The sequence below is a fragment of the Sander vitreus genome, chromosome 15, assembly GCF_031162955.1.
Source record: "Sander vitreus isolate 19-12246 chromosome 15, sanVit1, whole genome shotgun sequence".
Lineage (NCBI taxonomy): Eukaryota > Metazoa > Chordata > Actinopteri > Perciformes > Percidae > Sander > Sander vitreus.
The window spans coordinates 17401186-17419008 of NC_135869.1; the positions used below are offsets into that span (position 1 = coordinate 17401186).

At 43.3% G+C, this 17823-nt stretch overlaps 1 protein-coding gene across 4 annotated transcripts in view; it reads left to right on the forward strand.

The window, feature by feature from the left end:
• Positions 1–207: 207 nt before the first annotated feature.
• Positions 208–17823, forward strand: part of bahcc1a (BAH domain and coiled-coil containing 1a) — a 63349-nt gene continuing 45733 nt past the window's right edge. For all 4 annotated transcript variants that reach the window (XM_078269151.1, XM_078269152.1, XM_078269154.1 and 1 more), the window contains exons 1-2: positions 208–425; positions 3414–3737. In XM_078269151.1, the coding sequence (XP_078125277.1) occupies positions 3566–3737 (172 nt within the window). In that variant the 5' untranslated portion in view covers positions 208–425; positions 3414–3565. The remainder of the gene's footprint in view (positions 426–3413; positions 3738–17823) is intronic.

The window sequence follows — 17823 nt, forward strand, 5'->3', positions numbered from 1 at the left end:
GCGCTTTTCTCTCTGTTTAGCATTGCCAGTCACCACACCATTGGCCTGACCTGCCGGCCAATCAGAACCTTCCGTATTACCGGGCGGGCGGCACGAGCTAATTAACATGCAGGTATCCGACCAATGGGAGGGCGTGTTTACCCTGCCCCGAAACGCGAGGTACGCAGTTGCACCGGGAGAGAAACCGCTGCTCGGAGATCCGAGCCGTGATCCAGCCAGGCCGGAAGACTAGTCCCACTGCTTCCATAGACTGAATCAGCAGGCTACTGCACAGCCTCAGATGGAAATATTGTAGGATTTCACTCTAGCCACATGGTTTATTTCAAATTTTGATTTTAAATGGGCTTCGCAATTGGCCTTGCTCCTTCCCTCCCTGTGTTTTGTGATTTTTTTAATTTATTGTTATGCAAGGATTTAACATACCAGTAAGTAGTAATTTTATATACTTGATTTTTTTTTTATTGAATACAAATATTGTAAGGCCTGTTAACTCGTGGTAAGATGACAGAGGCTGTATTTTAGTCCAAAATGCTATATGTGACATTCTGTTCATTATACACAGTGCAGTGCTATAATTTACAAAATAACAAAACAGGATGTGTGAGGTGTATCCTATGTGGAATAAATCGATGATTTAATGCATTCAGCTGACAAAAAATAAATTACCTTAAATTGTTACTATTAGGCCTATAATTAATTATTATAATCGTTAGGTTACTAATATTATTTCCAATACTATTAATAACAATGTTATAGTTTATATTTTGGCGTTAGGGGCATTTTTGTAATTAGGATAGATACAATATTTAATTATTGATCGACTACTTATTTGCATGTTGTTTTGTTTTTAACTAGGCTAGCCTTAGAAACATGCCATGCTTTGTATTTTTTGCAATTGGCCAAGATTTAAGAAGATTTAATACATTGTTGAAAAATGTAGGCTATATTTTTCTGTAAATTGTCGGTGGGGTGTCGATTAGGGTTTTAGTCAGGTTGAAATACACTCCAAGCAGGTCATTTGCATTGAGAGGACAGGAGACGTGTTTCTACCCGACCCGGTCGAGGTGCACTCCCTGCCGGCCAGCTCAGTCATGGAGGGCCGCCTGTCTCGTAGCGCGATCCGACCTCTACTGCGTAATTTGATTTATTATCTGCGTTTCTGCTTTCGATTGGATTCTGTAAATGCAATTGACAGCTGCTTAATGAATTGCATTAGAAGCGTCGATCATTTGAACAGTTAAAAACAAATTATAGCGTATATTTGGTGAACGGAATTCGCACATTGTAGGCTGGAATGAAAGGAAACAACCGTGTGTGTTTACGCTACTGCAATTAAATTCCTACGAATGTACATTTCGAACATTTACAAAGCAGCAGTCTCTTCACAGCCTCGTAAATGTTAAATCATTTTATTCTGAGGTTGTTAGTAGACATGGGCTACATAGTGGGATGAATGCAACAGCATGGCGAGGGGGAAGGTAATGGCTGACTGCAAAGCACTTTCTCAGTATGGAGACAAAGGCAGTCCTGCTGACGGGCGGCCATTCACCTTAGATCTCTACACAGTCAAACTGAAGACGCAGCTATCATGTATGCAACAGCAAGGCTTCGTAAACGTTTCACATTAAGGATGCACACACATTAGCTCAGGGAAGCCTCCGTGGATAACATTTTGTCCCAGGGAGCTCCGTATGGAAGGATTTTATTGTTGTTGATGTGGCACTGAAATGTAGGCTCGGCTTTAACTGGCTACATGGGGAGATAATAGTGCTGAGTAAAATAGCATATATCATTACAATATGCCATTGTTACACATTGTAGAATTTTGATTTTTCTTTTTTTTTGTAATTTAATTTATGGTGAAATTATGCTTTCATTTTGCTGGGGCCCCTTTTGCCACCCCTCTGAGAAACCCTGTAGGGACCCCAAATTGATAATATTTAATATAAAACCACACATATCCTCCTGTATTGAGGATATTCAGTCATTATTTGTTTACTCATTTGGACCTATACAATTAAGCTGCCTTAGGTTTGCTTGCTTTGTTTTAACTACTCAAAGCCATTAATGAGGGTCAACAAAATGGGCTGTCACGTTTAGATGATTGTTGTAAAGACAAAAACGTAGCCTATATTTTAGCAGTGAAATTACATTTTATTTTAATTCATGCAAAATGGGTTTGCTTCCCATCTCGACTATATAATACTATTTTTGTAGCATGGCAGAGGATGTAGCCTATAATGTATTTACAACTCCATTTGACTACCTGACCTGAAATAGGTCAAGGCAGATGAAGACCGTGAGAGTGCAGTTATTCGCGCGCGCGCGCACACACACACACACACACACACACACACACACACACACACACACACACAAAGAGAGAGATAGAGTCCATGTCTTTCAGGAGCTGATACATCTCTTATGCGGTATTTTAATTTTAGGCCTATTCTTATATTAAGTAGGTCTCTTTTTTGTTTCGAAACTTTATAAACTGACAGTGCAGGTTCCTTCTTGTGCACATTGGTCGATGCATGGTGCATTCTTTTTTTCAATTGACAGTTTTATGATAAACTAGGATGTTTTGTAGTTTGCAGAAGGTGCAAAATATAATACATCTGATTGATTTATGCCAGTTGATATAGAAAACCACTGTAAACTATATGAAAACAGTGTGAGGTGCAATGAGAGCTGGATGGAGGTTATGGAGGCAGAAAAACGCCTGTATCAATCCGAGACAATAGGACGAGCAGGAGAAGGCAGGCAGCGTTGTTCACCTTGAGATGTAGGCTGTGTAGGCTTCCATTATTTCAACCCACTCAAACAGGACAACATACTTTCTCCTTTAACACAACTATAGGGCTTAGATTGTTGCAGCAATCACAATTTCATAAAACACATTTTAATATGCTTAGCCATGATTTTTGGAGAGAGTGACAGCTGGCGACTGCTGACGTGGTATAGACTAGGCCTAATTGTTAAAATAGAATATGAACATTATTAAATAGAATAGCCTATATAGAAACCTTAAATGTGTCTATCTACGCGTTGTGCCTGTGTCTGTGGAATATGAAGTGCTCTCCTCCATATGATGCATATATCCAGGCTGATCAATAGAGCTGAATGTGAGCATGGCTCAGTGGGCTTTTGGACGCCTCGCTGGCCGTTTCTATCAGCGGTAACTTATTTTACACCATGAGTTTTGGGTTTAAATGGGTCATTTCAGCTAGGCCTATATGCAAAATAAGCCATTATATGACAGAAATGTATTACAGCGAAATTAACTGGGGCGATAATGATTTGTTTTCTTTACGTTTTTACCGCACTGTCAGTATTTTTGCATCGTGTAATTCTTAACGGGGCTTTCCATTTTACTTGATAATGAAAATTGCTTTGGATTTCTCCTTTGACAGAAAAGATGATCGGGAGCTGCGTTATTGGCTGGGGAAGCCTGCGATCGACTGAATGCAACACATAGATCGGAAGGAAAGGATTATTATATGGGTTGCATTTGATTTTTCTGACCTGCCCCATCCGGATTTCGGATTACTCAATATTCTTCGGAATGGAAGGACGGGATTTCGCTGCTCCGGCGCACCTCCTATCAGAGCGGGGCGCCCTGGTGCACCGAGCCGCCTCTCGGATCGCTCCCTCGGGCCACGGCTCTGTACAGCACGGCGGTCACTTCACGCCGGGGAAATACTACCCCTCGCACATACCAATGGCTCCCCACTCAGGTTAGTCAAACACGTACGGAGGTTTTTTGTCATACAAGAATGTAGCTACTAAAGTGTTTGTTCCCATCAACATTTATCTTCTCTGAAAGCTGGCTGTTGTTTCAAATGCTCTTCTCATAATGTTGGGCTATAAAGCCTGTGCATTTGTCAGCGTGAGTGATAGGCTATGGCCTGCATGTGTGGCCTACAAAGCTGATTATTTTTGCACAAAAAAAATAATAATAAAAGACGGGGCTTTCTGTTTTAAATAAATGGTTGCTCAGGTGTGGCTGTTGACAGAGTTTCCCTATTCAAATATCAGCTAATAAATCAGGTGAAATTTGATTTACAGTAAGCCTATGAAAAGGAATTTTGATTAAGCTGAATCAACATTTATAGCCTTAATATCTCGAAGGTAATAAAGACATCTTAGTTAAACAAATTTGATTAGATAGGTAAATGCCATGGTATTTAAAAATGGCATTATAGATCTGTTTTAGTTTGTACGTATGTTGGACAGAGCACACTGTCACTGGTTTCCCACTGGCTTATGGGGCTGAATCTGAAATGAGATTTTGTCACTTCACGTTAAATTGACAAGTGTCACACCAGCTCAAAAAAAAACAACCCTAGGCTATATCCAGCGCCATATAAGCAAGCAAAGGAAGAATAGGTCTGCATGGGTTTACAATGTATGGATGTTGCAGGAAGAAGGGCCATAGTAGAAAATCCTCCTCCTATATTGGGCGTCAAAGTGTTGGGGTGCAAATGTGTTCACAGTGCATTTATCAGGTTTAACAAGTGACTTGGGTATCTTACATACCCAAATGTAAACCTTTACAAACATTTGTGTCCAGATAGAACAGTCAGAATTTATAACTGCTGAACAGAAGCGTATATAACAGCGGATGCATTTTTTAAATATGGGGGTGGACATAATGTAGGCCTATTAGATTTAAATAAATATATAACAATCTTGCACATCATTGTAATGGACTGAATCACAATATACTGTTGTAGCTTTTCATTTCATCCACCCATGTAAAACAAAAGAGATTTAAATAAGTCACAATGGTGGCATATTGATTGCATCAAACAGTTACACTTCTGAAACAATGTGCTTTGAAAATATGTTAATGTGGCTTCTAAGAAACATGTTTATGATGCAGTAGCTGAGGATTCTTGGGTCACTGGAGAGCAGGGAATAATTTGCCTTTTTAAAGTTATTTGATGTAATGTATATCAGCTAAAATTATAAGGGGGCTAAGTGTAGGTGGTTGTTGTAGGTGGTTAAATACAGCATCAAAGTAACCTATGACAATGTTTTTTGTATTCTGCCTTTTATTTTATTTGTTTATTCATGCTCATTAAATGGTTCTACTGTATAGGCAGTATTCTGGTAAGCTAAAGATTCAAAATCATGCTAAACACAAGGTATAATTAGTCATTCAGGAGAATTCATAGGCGCTGTTCACCATTCATCTCTCACCATTCATGTTTGCTTTTGGCAGTACACACGCGCGCACACACACACACACACTGCCTGCGTCCGTCCGTCTGTTTTGTTTTGTTTTTTCGTATGGCTGTTTTGTTGAGAGCATGAAGGGTAATGCTGGCTACAGGGTACAGGTGCTCCCCCAACCAAATTTGATGTTTCTTTGTAGTATTGTGCCGCACCAACACGAAGAACTACCCTCCAAATGTCATCACTGTTCAATGAGAAGCACAGGTGCTTTATTGTTCTCCCCAGCCTCCTCAGTAACATGGGCGTGACTGGAGAGAAGTCTATCTAATATCCTTGAAGATCTGGAGAATGACTTAATTCTTTACATTTCAGGTATTTTATTGAATTAACATGGAGAATAAGTTTAGTTCACATATCTAAATCCCTTCTGGGCACTATAAGAATTATTTTGTTATTGTGCTCTGCTGATGTACAATCTTTGATTTATTATCTTAATAATATTTGAAAATGTCAAGCATGTCATAATGCAAATAGGTGGATGAGACATGGAGCATAATTCACAATTATTCATGGTATATATTTTTAAGATGGTAATTCATCAAAACGGCACACAATGCAAGTTTATAATCCAGTTGACACAAGAAAAAAACCCCACAATTTTACCTTTTTTATATGTCCAGATAATATATAATACAATCAAAAACATGTTAGGTATTTTTCTGCAATTTGTGTATTTTCAACAGTTAATGTTAATGAACTAGTTAGTTTACCCAAAATGAATACAGGCCAGTCACACTATGTAAGAGCAGTAAAATGCTCTTTGGTTGTCTGACCAAACTGCTCCCAGACTGTTGTTTGTCTTGACAGGGCAGGTCATTAGTGTCCCTTCAAGTGTCCCGTATGCTAGCAACATTAGCACAACCTAGCATGTTGTTTGTGGATTGTGTTGGATCCCTTCAGTTTTCTCTGCACTTTCCCCCTGGGGACTAACTTGCACACTGGTTCACATGAATACTTTACAAAGAGCATGAATATTTCAGGGTTGATGTAAAAATGCATTCAGAGGCAGGTTTCTGATGTGGCTCCTTGAAAGGGCTCCTCTGACTTTGCAGAGGTATTTATTGTAAGCGCTCCCTTCACCCTCGCTGCTGAAAAGAGTGATGGCAGTTGCAACACCCTCCCTTGGCATTGTTCCTTTCCATGTTATAGAATTTCAACATATTTTGGGAGGAAATCTCTTTTCTTTTTTCTGTGCACACTTGTGAGTTTGGTTGCCATCAAGCAACAACAAATGCACGCTCCTACCATCTTGCCCACTGAAGCACGTTAACTTAGAACAGGTAGAGATTCTGTCAGTGTGCATTTGCCTCTGTCCATCTTCACCTACTACAAGCCAGTCATTTGTAATGCATGTCAGTGGTCGATTTTACAGTTTGCACTTGCACTGTGTTCTGGGAATGTGACATTGGAGCTACTTCTCTTTGTGTGCTTGCTGATGCAGTGGGACAAAGACCTGTAAACTCATCTAATGCAGTTTAATTCAGCCAGTCCATTTACAAGGACTTTGAAATAGTAATGTTATCTCCTGCTGGCTCCGGCGCAGAGTTCGAGACTGTCTTCCCTTGGCTGTGAGGCCTGGATTCAGATGTTGGATAGTGTCAAAGCAAGAGACACAGTGAAGCTGTCTTTACTGCTGGCATTTATGGCTGGGGGCTCATCTTTCAGCCATATTGTTCTGATCAGTGTGCTCTAGCTGAGGTGTGGCTGTGTGGGAACAGCAGGGGTTTTAGAGGCTGTCTATGGCTGAGCTCTGCTCTAAACACCCCATGTAATCAAAGGTCATATTGTGTCATCTCGCTCACTCGGCCTCCCCTTCCTTTACATTTCCCCGGTCTCCCTTTCCATAAGCTGTCCTCTCTTTCCTCCCCTTCATTTCTCAGTCTCCTTTCTTTCCAGCAGGAAGATCCTTGTGTCTGGGAAGCGGTGGTCTTCCTGCCACCTCTGTTTTAGCCACCCTCCCCTGCCCTGGGCCATTGTTGCAGACCCCAGCTTTGTGTGTGTTTTATGGCTGCTGTTACAGATAAAAAAAACAGTCCCTTCCACCCCCTTTATTGTTTTCTGGTAGGATGTCCCTCTCATTCCCTTGGTTTTTATGTCCTAGCTGGATATCCGAGCAGCTTCCCCCTTCAAAGGTTAGCTATGCTGTCTGCCTTCTCCCATTTTCAAAGGGGAATAAATAACTTTACTGAGACTTTTATTGAACGTCTCATTGCTGGAATATCCCATGAGTCTGTGGTTGTTGAGAAGATGCTTCAAAGACAAACACAGGTGTTTGGTGGGGTTAGCAAAAGGCTGGTTACAACCAGAGTCTTTAAAAGAATAAACCTCAGTAAGTGGGTTGTTTGTGGCAAGGGAGGCTGCTTCTTCTTCTTGGCCTTGTAGCTCTTGTGTTGTGAGCACTCACAGTTCATACCCTGCTTCCCTTTGGCTTTACTTACCCCCCACCTCATTCTTGTTAACCCCAGACAAGAGTGGTGGCTGTAGTTTGTTGCATGCTCAGCGTAATTATTTAGCAGCACAGCACCCAGCCCCACTTTTGTTCCTAGATCTAATAATTTTGGAGGTGGAGTCTTCCTTGAGTGAAAAGAAAACTGATATTCTAAATAACCCAGGTTAAATATTACATTTAAAAAGGCTATTTGTATCTAGGAGCCACTGTAGTGAAAGTAAATTGAGAAAACGTGGGTCTTTGGCCAAGTTCCTTTTGACTCGGGCCTCGCCTGCTCCCTCTCTCTTTTGCTCCGCCTCTGCAAAACAGAGTGAGAACCTTGGCCTGTTCTCAGGTTCGTTTGTGGATTGTTGTGAGATGACACAGTTCAGACGCAATGTACCTGAATGGTGGAGGTGTTGCTTGGCATCCTACACCTGGCTGAAATAGCACCTTGCCCAGTGCCGCCGCCATCTGTCACCTTCCTCTGACACCCCCACTGAAAGCCCAAATGACTTGCAAGGGCAGTCATTTGCTTTAAAAGGGTAGGTCCCTTGCATCTTTTCAAATACCTTTGGTTACCAGGGTAAAATGCGCTCACCGTGTTTCGAATGGTTAGAGGCATCAACATATTGTTTTTTGTCACTATTAGATCATACCGGGTGTCCAATAACCAGTCTTCAAAAAAAGATTAACAGCATCTGGTTTCATTACACTAAGGTAACTTAAGTGACAGATTGGATATAAGATAAGCTATTTAATCAGTTTCTTTTCTTTGCATTTTTTTACTCATCAGCAAAACTGTCCAAAGAAAATGAAGGCTTAGGTTGAGTGGGGCGATAAAAGCAGGGCTCTGGCTTTGCAAGAGGAATTTGGCTAGTGAGCGGCCATGCTGCCTCAGAGACGGGCTCTTCAAACAGACCGCCACCCACACTACACCGTGTGGCATCGTGCCACAGAGCCCTTGCCTCGAGCATGGGGCGTGTACACAGGACAAACACAAAGGAGACCCACGGGTGAGAGTGACGAACAGGGTAATACCTTCCTGTATCGGATTTCAGGGCATTGGATTTCAAAACCTATTTTTACACTCAACACGAGGAAGTGAGAAGTTGCATTAAGAATCCAATGAGGCTATGAAAGTCTTTTGTTCACTTCCCATGACACACACACACACACACACACACACAAAATAATAAAAAAAGAAGAAGAAAAAAAAGCTGGACTGAAAATGTATTGTTGCAAGATTGAATAGTCAACCACTGCTGTTTTGTTGGTGATTTGGATCTATCTATCTATCTATCTATCTATCTATCTATCTATCTATCTATCTATCTATCTATCTATCTATCTCTCTTTCTGCTTTGCTCTTTTTCTTGTTCTTTTAATTCCCCCCTCGCTCTCCCTCCCTCTCTTAGTATCAGGCTGCCTCTCATCGGGCAGCCCCAGGCCCACCTCAGCGCATGGCCGTATTGCATGTGACAGCTGTTAGACATTATTAACGGCTCAAGCAGAAAATCCAGATTACTTGTTTTTTAATTTCAATTTTATTATTGTAATCGTTCAGTGAAAAGAACAAAAAAGGACCGTTGCTCTATTGTTGTTAGCAGATTTGTGGTCAGTGACAATACTTTATGAGCGTGTGTGTGGTTATGATTGGGTGGGTGGTTGTTTTTTTTCCTGTGTGTATGCTGTGTTCTACATCCCCCACTAGAGCCAAGGCACCCTGTGGTTGGCTATGAGGCCCAGACAGGTGCATTGTTAACCCTCTAATGTCTGTCTGTCACTTCTGTATCTGCCACTAGTGCTACTGGCATGATTTAATACTCGTGATGCAGCTTGTATAGCGGTCCTACTTCGCTCTTTCTCTGCACATAAGATGAGTTTCGAAAATCACACTTTTTCATCTGTCAAACGCCAGTTTAGCGTACAGCCCGGGTCTATGAAATTCTACAAAAGAACGGGCTGAAGTTTCTGTTGTAACATGTTGTTAATGTATGGGATTAATTTTGAAAGGGAAACTCAACTCAGCAGTTGTTTCTCTACAGTATTTTGTTTCTGTTGCTGTATTTATATTTATGTCATATGTTCTGTAGTCTCGCATTGCCAGACCTATCTCCACAGCACTGTGGAGTAAGGTCTGGCTACACTACACATACATTCTTAGATAGGAGAAAAAAATGCTCTGGATTGTTGGCTTTCCTTCAACCAATGAAAATCCTATAGGGCGGCACTAAACTCCGGACACAGCGATGGTGGCTCTGGAAAATATTCACAGGAAGGAACTTGTTTTGGTGGAACATTTAAACTCATGATAAAAGAAAACGGCACATACAATATTAAATGAAGTGAACTGTTATAACAATACAGTTATATATACAATATACTATACAATACAATTATACAATACAGTAACGTGAGCTATTTAACTTAACTGGATACATAGTTAAACTTAATTTGCTTAATTTTCAGTGTATCACTGTGCACTGTAATCCATAGCTATTCCCACCAATCGGTCCCAAAATGTCCTAGTTAAATAGTAAACACATTCTTTGTAAAGCTTTACCATCCCCGAAAGAACCAAGCAGGCCTGCCTTATTGCACGATCCAAATTTTTTTCAAAGCTTGCCATTTTCAGCGTGTAGCTTGCTAGCTCGTAGTTTGTTGTTGTTTCCCGAAGCGAAGGAATTTTGAGAACGGCAACACAGAGAGAGGAAAGTGAGACACATGTACTTCTTTTGATCCAGACTATATGTTCTGTATACTAGACTTCCTCATTTCAAATAGCAGACTATGATCCATTAATGAAGATGGTATGCAATGGAGGGGCAGGACTGAGTGCAGATGAACTCAAATAATGGCCCACGATTCGGCGACTGTCAGCAGCAACAGCGGGCGGTGGTGACACACGGTACCAAACAATGAGGTGTGCTGCTAAATATATGCAGAGATTTGCCATTAAATATACATGCAGTATGCCTCTCAAGGATGTGTCAGCCCTTTTGTGAGAAAACAAAGATTAGCATCAGGAATTCCATTTTAATAAGTCTCTTGGGACCATCCAACCAGCTGTCTAGTCCTCAATCCAAAGGGAACTTGTTGCTCTCTCGCTTTCTCATTTATTCGTTCTCTCTCTTGCATGGATTTCCTGTGCTCCTTCTGACATTGATTAGAAGAAAAATCCTTCCCTCCCCTTCTGTTTTATTTGCCAAATCACTTGTTTTACACCACAAATTATTTAATGTATACATGTTCTCTCTTTGATGATCCATGTCCATATTCTGTCTGCTCCTCCCTGCAGTCCCCCCACCTCCCTTCTTCTTGTACATTAATTGTCTCCCATGTTTTTTTTAGAGTGGGTCTGCCTCTGCCCTTCACCTCACACTACAGTTTTTCTGGCCCCTCTGCCTGGTGTGACCACTAGGCTACACTGCCTCCTCTCTCTGATACAGTATGTGTCCTGAGGATCTGGGGCAAATGACTGGCTCCTCAGCAACAGATGTGTGTTTGTCTACTGGTGCTGTGTGCATTAGCTTTCTCTGCTTGCCGTGCACGGCCACTGACCTACCCTCTGGTGAATGTGGGGGAGGGGACTGAGAGTTTGTGTGTGCACGAGAAAGAGACCGACAGACCGACAAAGAGAAAGAGAGGACAGCGACAGCACGACTAGATGCACACTTGTCACATGCTGTCATACACTTACTGGTGCATTGCAGGCAGACACACGCAAAGGCACGCACACACAAACACTGGCACGTCATATACACACTCACACATCTTGCCTCCCAGGAGGCCGTGGGGCCAATGGGACAGAGCAAGCATGAGAGTCTGGTTGGTCTGTTTACATCTAATTATAGAAATAGGACTATTTCTGGAACCACTGCTCCAGCTTTTTTTTTTATATTCTTACGAGAGAGAGAGAGAGAGAGAGAGAGAGAGAGAGAGAACAAAGCTCTGACAGCCTTTTCTCACAATGGTGAACGGTTATCTCATCCCCTCAGCGCTGCTACAGTCTGCAGGCTCTCAGTACAGTACACCAGGAGACGGAGGGGGAGAGTGTCTTGTATCGTATTCTCTCATCCTCATGTAACATGACTGTGCAAATTTACGAGAAGCGAGCAACGGCAAAGGAGGCAATGCATTTTCCCCCATTAGCCTCGCTGATACATTCAGTTCACAATAAGAAAAGAAAAAAAAGAGAATCATTTCTTCACCCCTGCCCCGCGAGCTCTCGCTTCGACCCGGCGGTCCATCACGACAGTCAAAACAAAAAGAAGAAAGAGTTGATGTTAAGGATTAGCGTTGTATAAAATGTATTTAGTATTAAAGAGACAGGGCCAGTGCAATAGTTAATCCTTAAGCTTGGTGGCTGATATCCAGCTGAGTGGCTGTTGTTAGCCAGGGGGGGCCTGGAGCGGGGAAGCTGTCAGACCTGTTGGCCTGGGGTTGCCAGGTGAGAGCCAGAGCAGAGCAGAGCAGGGCAGGGTTGGGCCTGTGGGTCTGGGCCAGGCAGGTTGCAGTCTCTTCCAGGTGCTTTCATAAAGAGCCCCCGAGGCCAAATGCACAGCCTGCTGGATGCAACCTGAGCCAGGTGCTCCCCATCCCCCACCCAAATACGGTACATAAACCACTACATAATGGAAATGTGTGCTTGCATATACCCCACTGCCACCACTCATTCCACCCTCTTTATTCTAAGACATGGCAGGTAAATTAATTGGCCGTGAGTATGTAACGTATATGCAGAGATAAAGGTGCGCCGTCTGTCCGAGGCGTAGCGTAACAGCCGTAATGATGGCTCCATTGTGTTGATGTTGAGGGGGGTAGTTAGCGGCACCGCCAGCGGGGCCCTTGCTGGAGGGCCGGATAGTCTCTGATTAATAGTGGGGAATGCTTTGAAGTGACACCCAAGTGCACCGGCTCACAGGCTAATAGCAATACCATCAGTATAGGTAGTGCTCCCTCTTCCTCAGTCTTCATTAGCTAACGGTTCCCCAGCACTATCTGACCACCCTCCCCTCACACGCCTGCCTCATCTACAGAGAGCCTTTAAGAGCTCTCAGGTTTTTATTTTTGCAATTGTTTCATGATTTCACTGTCATTTCTCTTTGTTATGTTTGCTAAATAGGAGATTTTTTTCCCTTGAAGGCGGCGGAGAGGGAAGGCAGGGAGGAGGTCTTTATTCACAGAGCCCCACGGCATAGGTGAACTGTGGCACAGCCTAAAGACTCATGGGATTGATGTGGCACAAGAGGGACATGGCTGGGGACTATTCCCAAGATCCATTTTGATCTCCCATACTGACAGAAGAGCTACAGCTGACAAACGTGCTACAGCTGTCAGCTGTGTGTGTGTGTGTGTGTGTGTGTGCGTGCGTGTGTGTGCATGTGCGTGTGCGTGTGTGTGTGTGTGTGTTTTTAAGAAGCAGAGGCAGGGTTGGGTCTGTCAGCTGTTGGAGTAAAGTAAACTATTAGTGGTGGGAGAAGGCAGTGTTTCCAGTGAAGAATTAGAACCACTTCTAATTGCAGTGAGGTTGGGCTATGATTACATGCTGGCTAATGCACTGACAGACCTCTCACTTGGCTGGCTCTCAGAACGCTGCTGAAATGGCTGAATGCCTTTTGGTTCTACAGCATAATGGGAGGGTGTGTGGATGCGTGTGTTTGCTATGTGTGGGTGGCTGCCTATGTGTATCTGTGATTAAACTTGCTTTTAAGACTGATTTCCTGTGCTTTTTGCATGTTTTTGTGCATTATGCATTTTGCTTTCATACGTGTGTGGGTTTGTGTGTTTAGTGTGATAACTGTGCTCCGCTTGTTTTTTGAGTGCCTGTCGGTATTTGTAGCAGAGGCAACTTTTCTTGCCAAATCAAAACTCAGCTGGTGCAACTGTCTCTGAACAGTACAGAAGAAGTGTGTTTTTGTGTACACATGTGTTGTATTTGTGTGTGCGCTCGTATGCCCACGGGAAAGAGCAATCAAAGGAGTTGTGTGGTGGAGAGATTGTATAAAAGGAGCGAGAGAGGAAACAGAGTGGCAGGCAGCTGAGAGGGCAGCATGTGGGGGACTGATGCAGGTGCCTAATTCTACCTCAGCCCTGGGCGTTTTATATTGCATCCATCTCGCTGTTCTCCACGTCTGCACGGGGCTGTTGGGGCGATGTAGTAAATTCCACTGCTTCAATTACCACATTGATTAGCCGATATATCTGTGACGGTAATCAGAATAATAACGCACAGATGGATTTATACAGCATTATACTGTAAATCTGTTGCATAAGTAATCAGGTAAGAATTTTAAGAAGCTGTTTTCATTTTTCACCTGATGATTTTAATTACCTGTTTTTTGCTCGTGGAACAGCTTGTTCTCAGGTGTGCGGACTCCCCTGTTTGCGAGAAGCTGCGGTTTATTGTTTTTTGCCGGTGAGTGCTTTAAATCACATCGCTTTCCCAGCATATGGAATGACAGTTATGGGAGTGTTTCTGCCATTTCTTCATCAGGTCCTTAGGCCTGACGTGTAGTGTTTATCTCTTTTAACCAGACAGAAGGAATACAGACATTGTGGTTTCTGTGTGGGGTCAGGAGGTCACAGAGAGAGATTTTTCAACACAGTAACAGGAATTTTGTTGTTTGCATCTCTGCTGATTACTTCCTGGGTTAGTCATGGGTCATGGATAGGCTGAAGGAACTTGTTTTGGTGGAACATTTGCACCCCGCAAAAGAAAACACCATATACAATATGAAATGAACTTAAATGTTCACACAATAAAGTAACGTAGCTATTTAAATTAGCTGGATACATGGTTAAACGTAATTTGCTGTTAACAGTGTATCACTGTGTATTTTGTCGATAGCAAATCCCCACTAATCAGTCCCAAAACGTCCCAGTTAGATAGTAAATGCTTTTAACATATTCTTTGTAAGTCTTTACAACCGTTCCCGGAAAGAACCAAGCAGGCCTGCCTTGTTGCACAATCCAAATGTTCTTAAAAACTTGCCATTTTCAGCATGTAGCTTGTTAGCTCGAAGGTTGTTGTTTGCCGAAACAAACGGAGCATTGGCAAGGAGAGGGATGTCCGCTGCCAGATGTTCCGGCGATTATCCAGTACATGAACTGTCATCGATCCAGACTACTAGAGAACTACAGGACAAATAGTCATGCAGTGGGGCTTTTGGAGGTCAGCAGTAGACTGTGGTTGCTAAGGGATCATAAATGGAGTTGGTTGCGCACATGTGGATTTGTGTGCGGTTGTTAGGAAACAAAACAGGACATGCATTCAGTTTATTTTGGTGATGTGGAAGCTCTGTACCTTCCCAGCTAATGTGTGACAGACCAGTGAAGTATGAGGAGAGAAGTGGTCATCCTTGGTAACAGGGCATTTACCAGACCAAAGTCGTCTGCACACATGGAAACTGGATGGATCAATACCACTGGCATGGAGGTGGAGTAAACTATGCAGCAGTGTGGGAAGAAGAGAATGGTCGGGCATACTGGAACATGTGATGGTGCTGCAGATGTCTGTTATTTTAGAGAAAGCTATGAGGTCCGCAATGTATTAACACAATATTTTGTTTAATGTGTGTGTGCTTGTGTGTAAATGTGTGTATGCCCATTTGACAGATCTCCTTTCAGAAAGTGGAGCTGCTTTGAGGATCAATACTGATACACTGTCTGCACAAGTACACAACACCACACACACACACACACACACACACACACACACACACACGCACATGCACGCTCACTGTCTCATCTGTCAGTTGACAGAGTTTTCTCCCGCTCCGTGGCTTCTCTTTCCAGCCAAGCAGATGGTGAACATTCAGAATGAAAGCAGATCCTAAGTCATTTTGGATCTCCATCAATTCGGCACTCTCTGGGACCATCCTGCACGGGGCTCAAGTTTCTTAGCAGTGACTGAGCCTTCTCTGATCTCCAACCAGGGCGTCGTCACCGCCTTCTCTCCCTCCACAGTGCCCATATGCCCAATCTAACGGCAGTGCTTTTTAACTCACGTTCAACAATGGTCCACATTCACTTAGAACAAACACGAGCTGAAAAAGAGCTGCTGACAGTTGTTCCCATTGCTCACTCTTTTTGCTCCCCACCAACTCGGCAGATACCTCCAAACCCAGCAGGATGTCTCTGCGCTCTGCTCTTCCACATCCTCGCCCAGTATGTTGCACCCTACTGTGTACATATAGCAATTCCTCTGAAGAGCTCATTTCCCTCGTCTGTCTGTCCCGCTTACCTGTAGCAGCAGCTGTACCACCCAACCCTCCACCCGGTGTGTTTTTATGTGACAGAATAAGCAGGATTTATTTCAGCACACGTGCTTGGACCTTTTAACAGGACTGGTTTGAATGCAGGCCGCTTTGAAGCCTGCACTACTTCTAACTGTAAGTGATTTTATGAGACGTGTTTCTGTGCCAGTCAGGCAGGCCGCTGCGCCTCAGAGAGCAGTTGGTGGAGAGCAGTGGGAATGCGATTCCAGCACACACCATTTGGGAGAAAGTGTGCGTTCTTGTGTATGTGATTATGCACATATGTTTGTGTAGGTGTGTGTGTTTGCGTGCATGTAAAGGGAGAGGGGTGGTTAGCGCTGGCTGTGAAAGGGGGGAAAAAAAGTTACGCTTTTTGAGGGAGGCCTCATACTGGCCCTGCCCGCGTCTGATTTATGAGCTTGTGAAGGAAATCTCTCATTTGTCACTTTTCATCTCTTTCCTCCACGTCATCCTTTTTTTTTCTCTTTCACTCTCTCTCATTGGAATTCAGCTTTTACCCAAATCTTCGGCTGCTTCCAAAGAAAGGAGAGGAACGGAGGAAGAGAAAAGAAAAGGGAAGCAGCCAGGAGGGAGCTGCTTTTTTTTAATGTATCAGGTTAAAAACATGTTGAACAAAAGGCTTGTCATAGTGGATATGTTTTAGTAAATAATTATAGGTGTTGACATGTCAGTGTAATGTACGTATATGTTTGTGGTAGGGATGCGTGTCATTAGGCAGTGTATACTTTCTGCCTGTAAATTATTCAAAGCACCTGTTATGGTGCTGTTACAGCTTCACTGTGGTTTGAGCATTATTGTAGGAAATGGAAAAAAAACAACAACATGGGTCTGAATTTTGTGTGCAACACTGTGTATGTGGAGAATAATTCTCGCCACAGGGACACACATGTTTGCTGCTAATACCTGCTAGCCAGTGCATCACCGCACAGGGGCCACAGTCAGGTCAACTGCAGTCTGGAGCGTGTGTGTGTGTGTGTGTGTGTGTGTGTGTGCCTGCGTGTGTGCCTGCGTGTGTGCGTGCGCCTGCGTGTGAGTGTGTGTGCCAGTGTGCACCTTACTCACTCAGGTGCTATCTATAAATCTGCCTCACCCTTTCCTGGCCCGCTGTGGACACCACAGGAGCGGTTTGGGCTTTCACCCTTTTTTCAAAGTGGGGGAGGAGAGGGAGGGAGACGGTAAAGGGTTAGAGGGGAAGAGAGATAAATGAGGGAGGGGGCTTAATGAGAGCCCTGGCTCACATGATTATGGTACTGGCTGATAGAAATCAGGATCTTTCTCAAAGAAGTCAATTAACCCCCTCCCCCTTCCATAATTATGCATGGATTGCTCCACTGACTCTTTACTGATAGGGATGCTCAGCTCAATATGCAGACTCATGCTGCCTGCGTCTACAAGGGGTTGTGTGTATTGTAAAAAAGCATTTGTTAACCTTTTTCTTCAGAATCTGCTAGCAGTCGGGTTTAAACTCAGGGTTTTTCAAAGCCATTAGTTATCACCAACCCCCTCATCTTTCTTCTCACCTGACAAGCTGAGAAAGCCAGTACCGGGCAGAGCCGGGAGGGGGCTCCACCCCAAGAGGCCTCTCATCATTAGTGCATTAGAGGCTAGATGATTGCTGAACTCTGTGGTCTGAGTAAATAAGCAGTGTTGTAGAATGTCAACACGACCAGGCGGCTCCTTCACAGCACCCACTGTTGACATAACTGCTCTCTTATCTGAGGAGTGCAAAGCCTATAGCCCCACAATAGAACACGGTGCCAGAACAAATACAGTAAGGAGACATAAAACACACACACACACACACACACACACACACACACACACACACACACACACACACACACACACTCTCTGGCTGTGAGGGAATGTGTC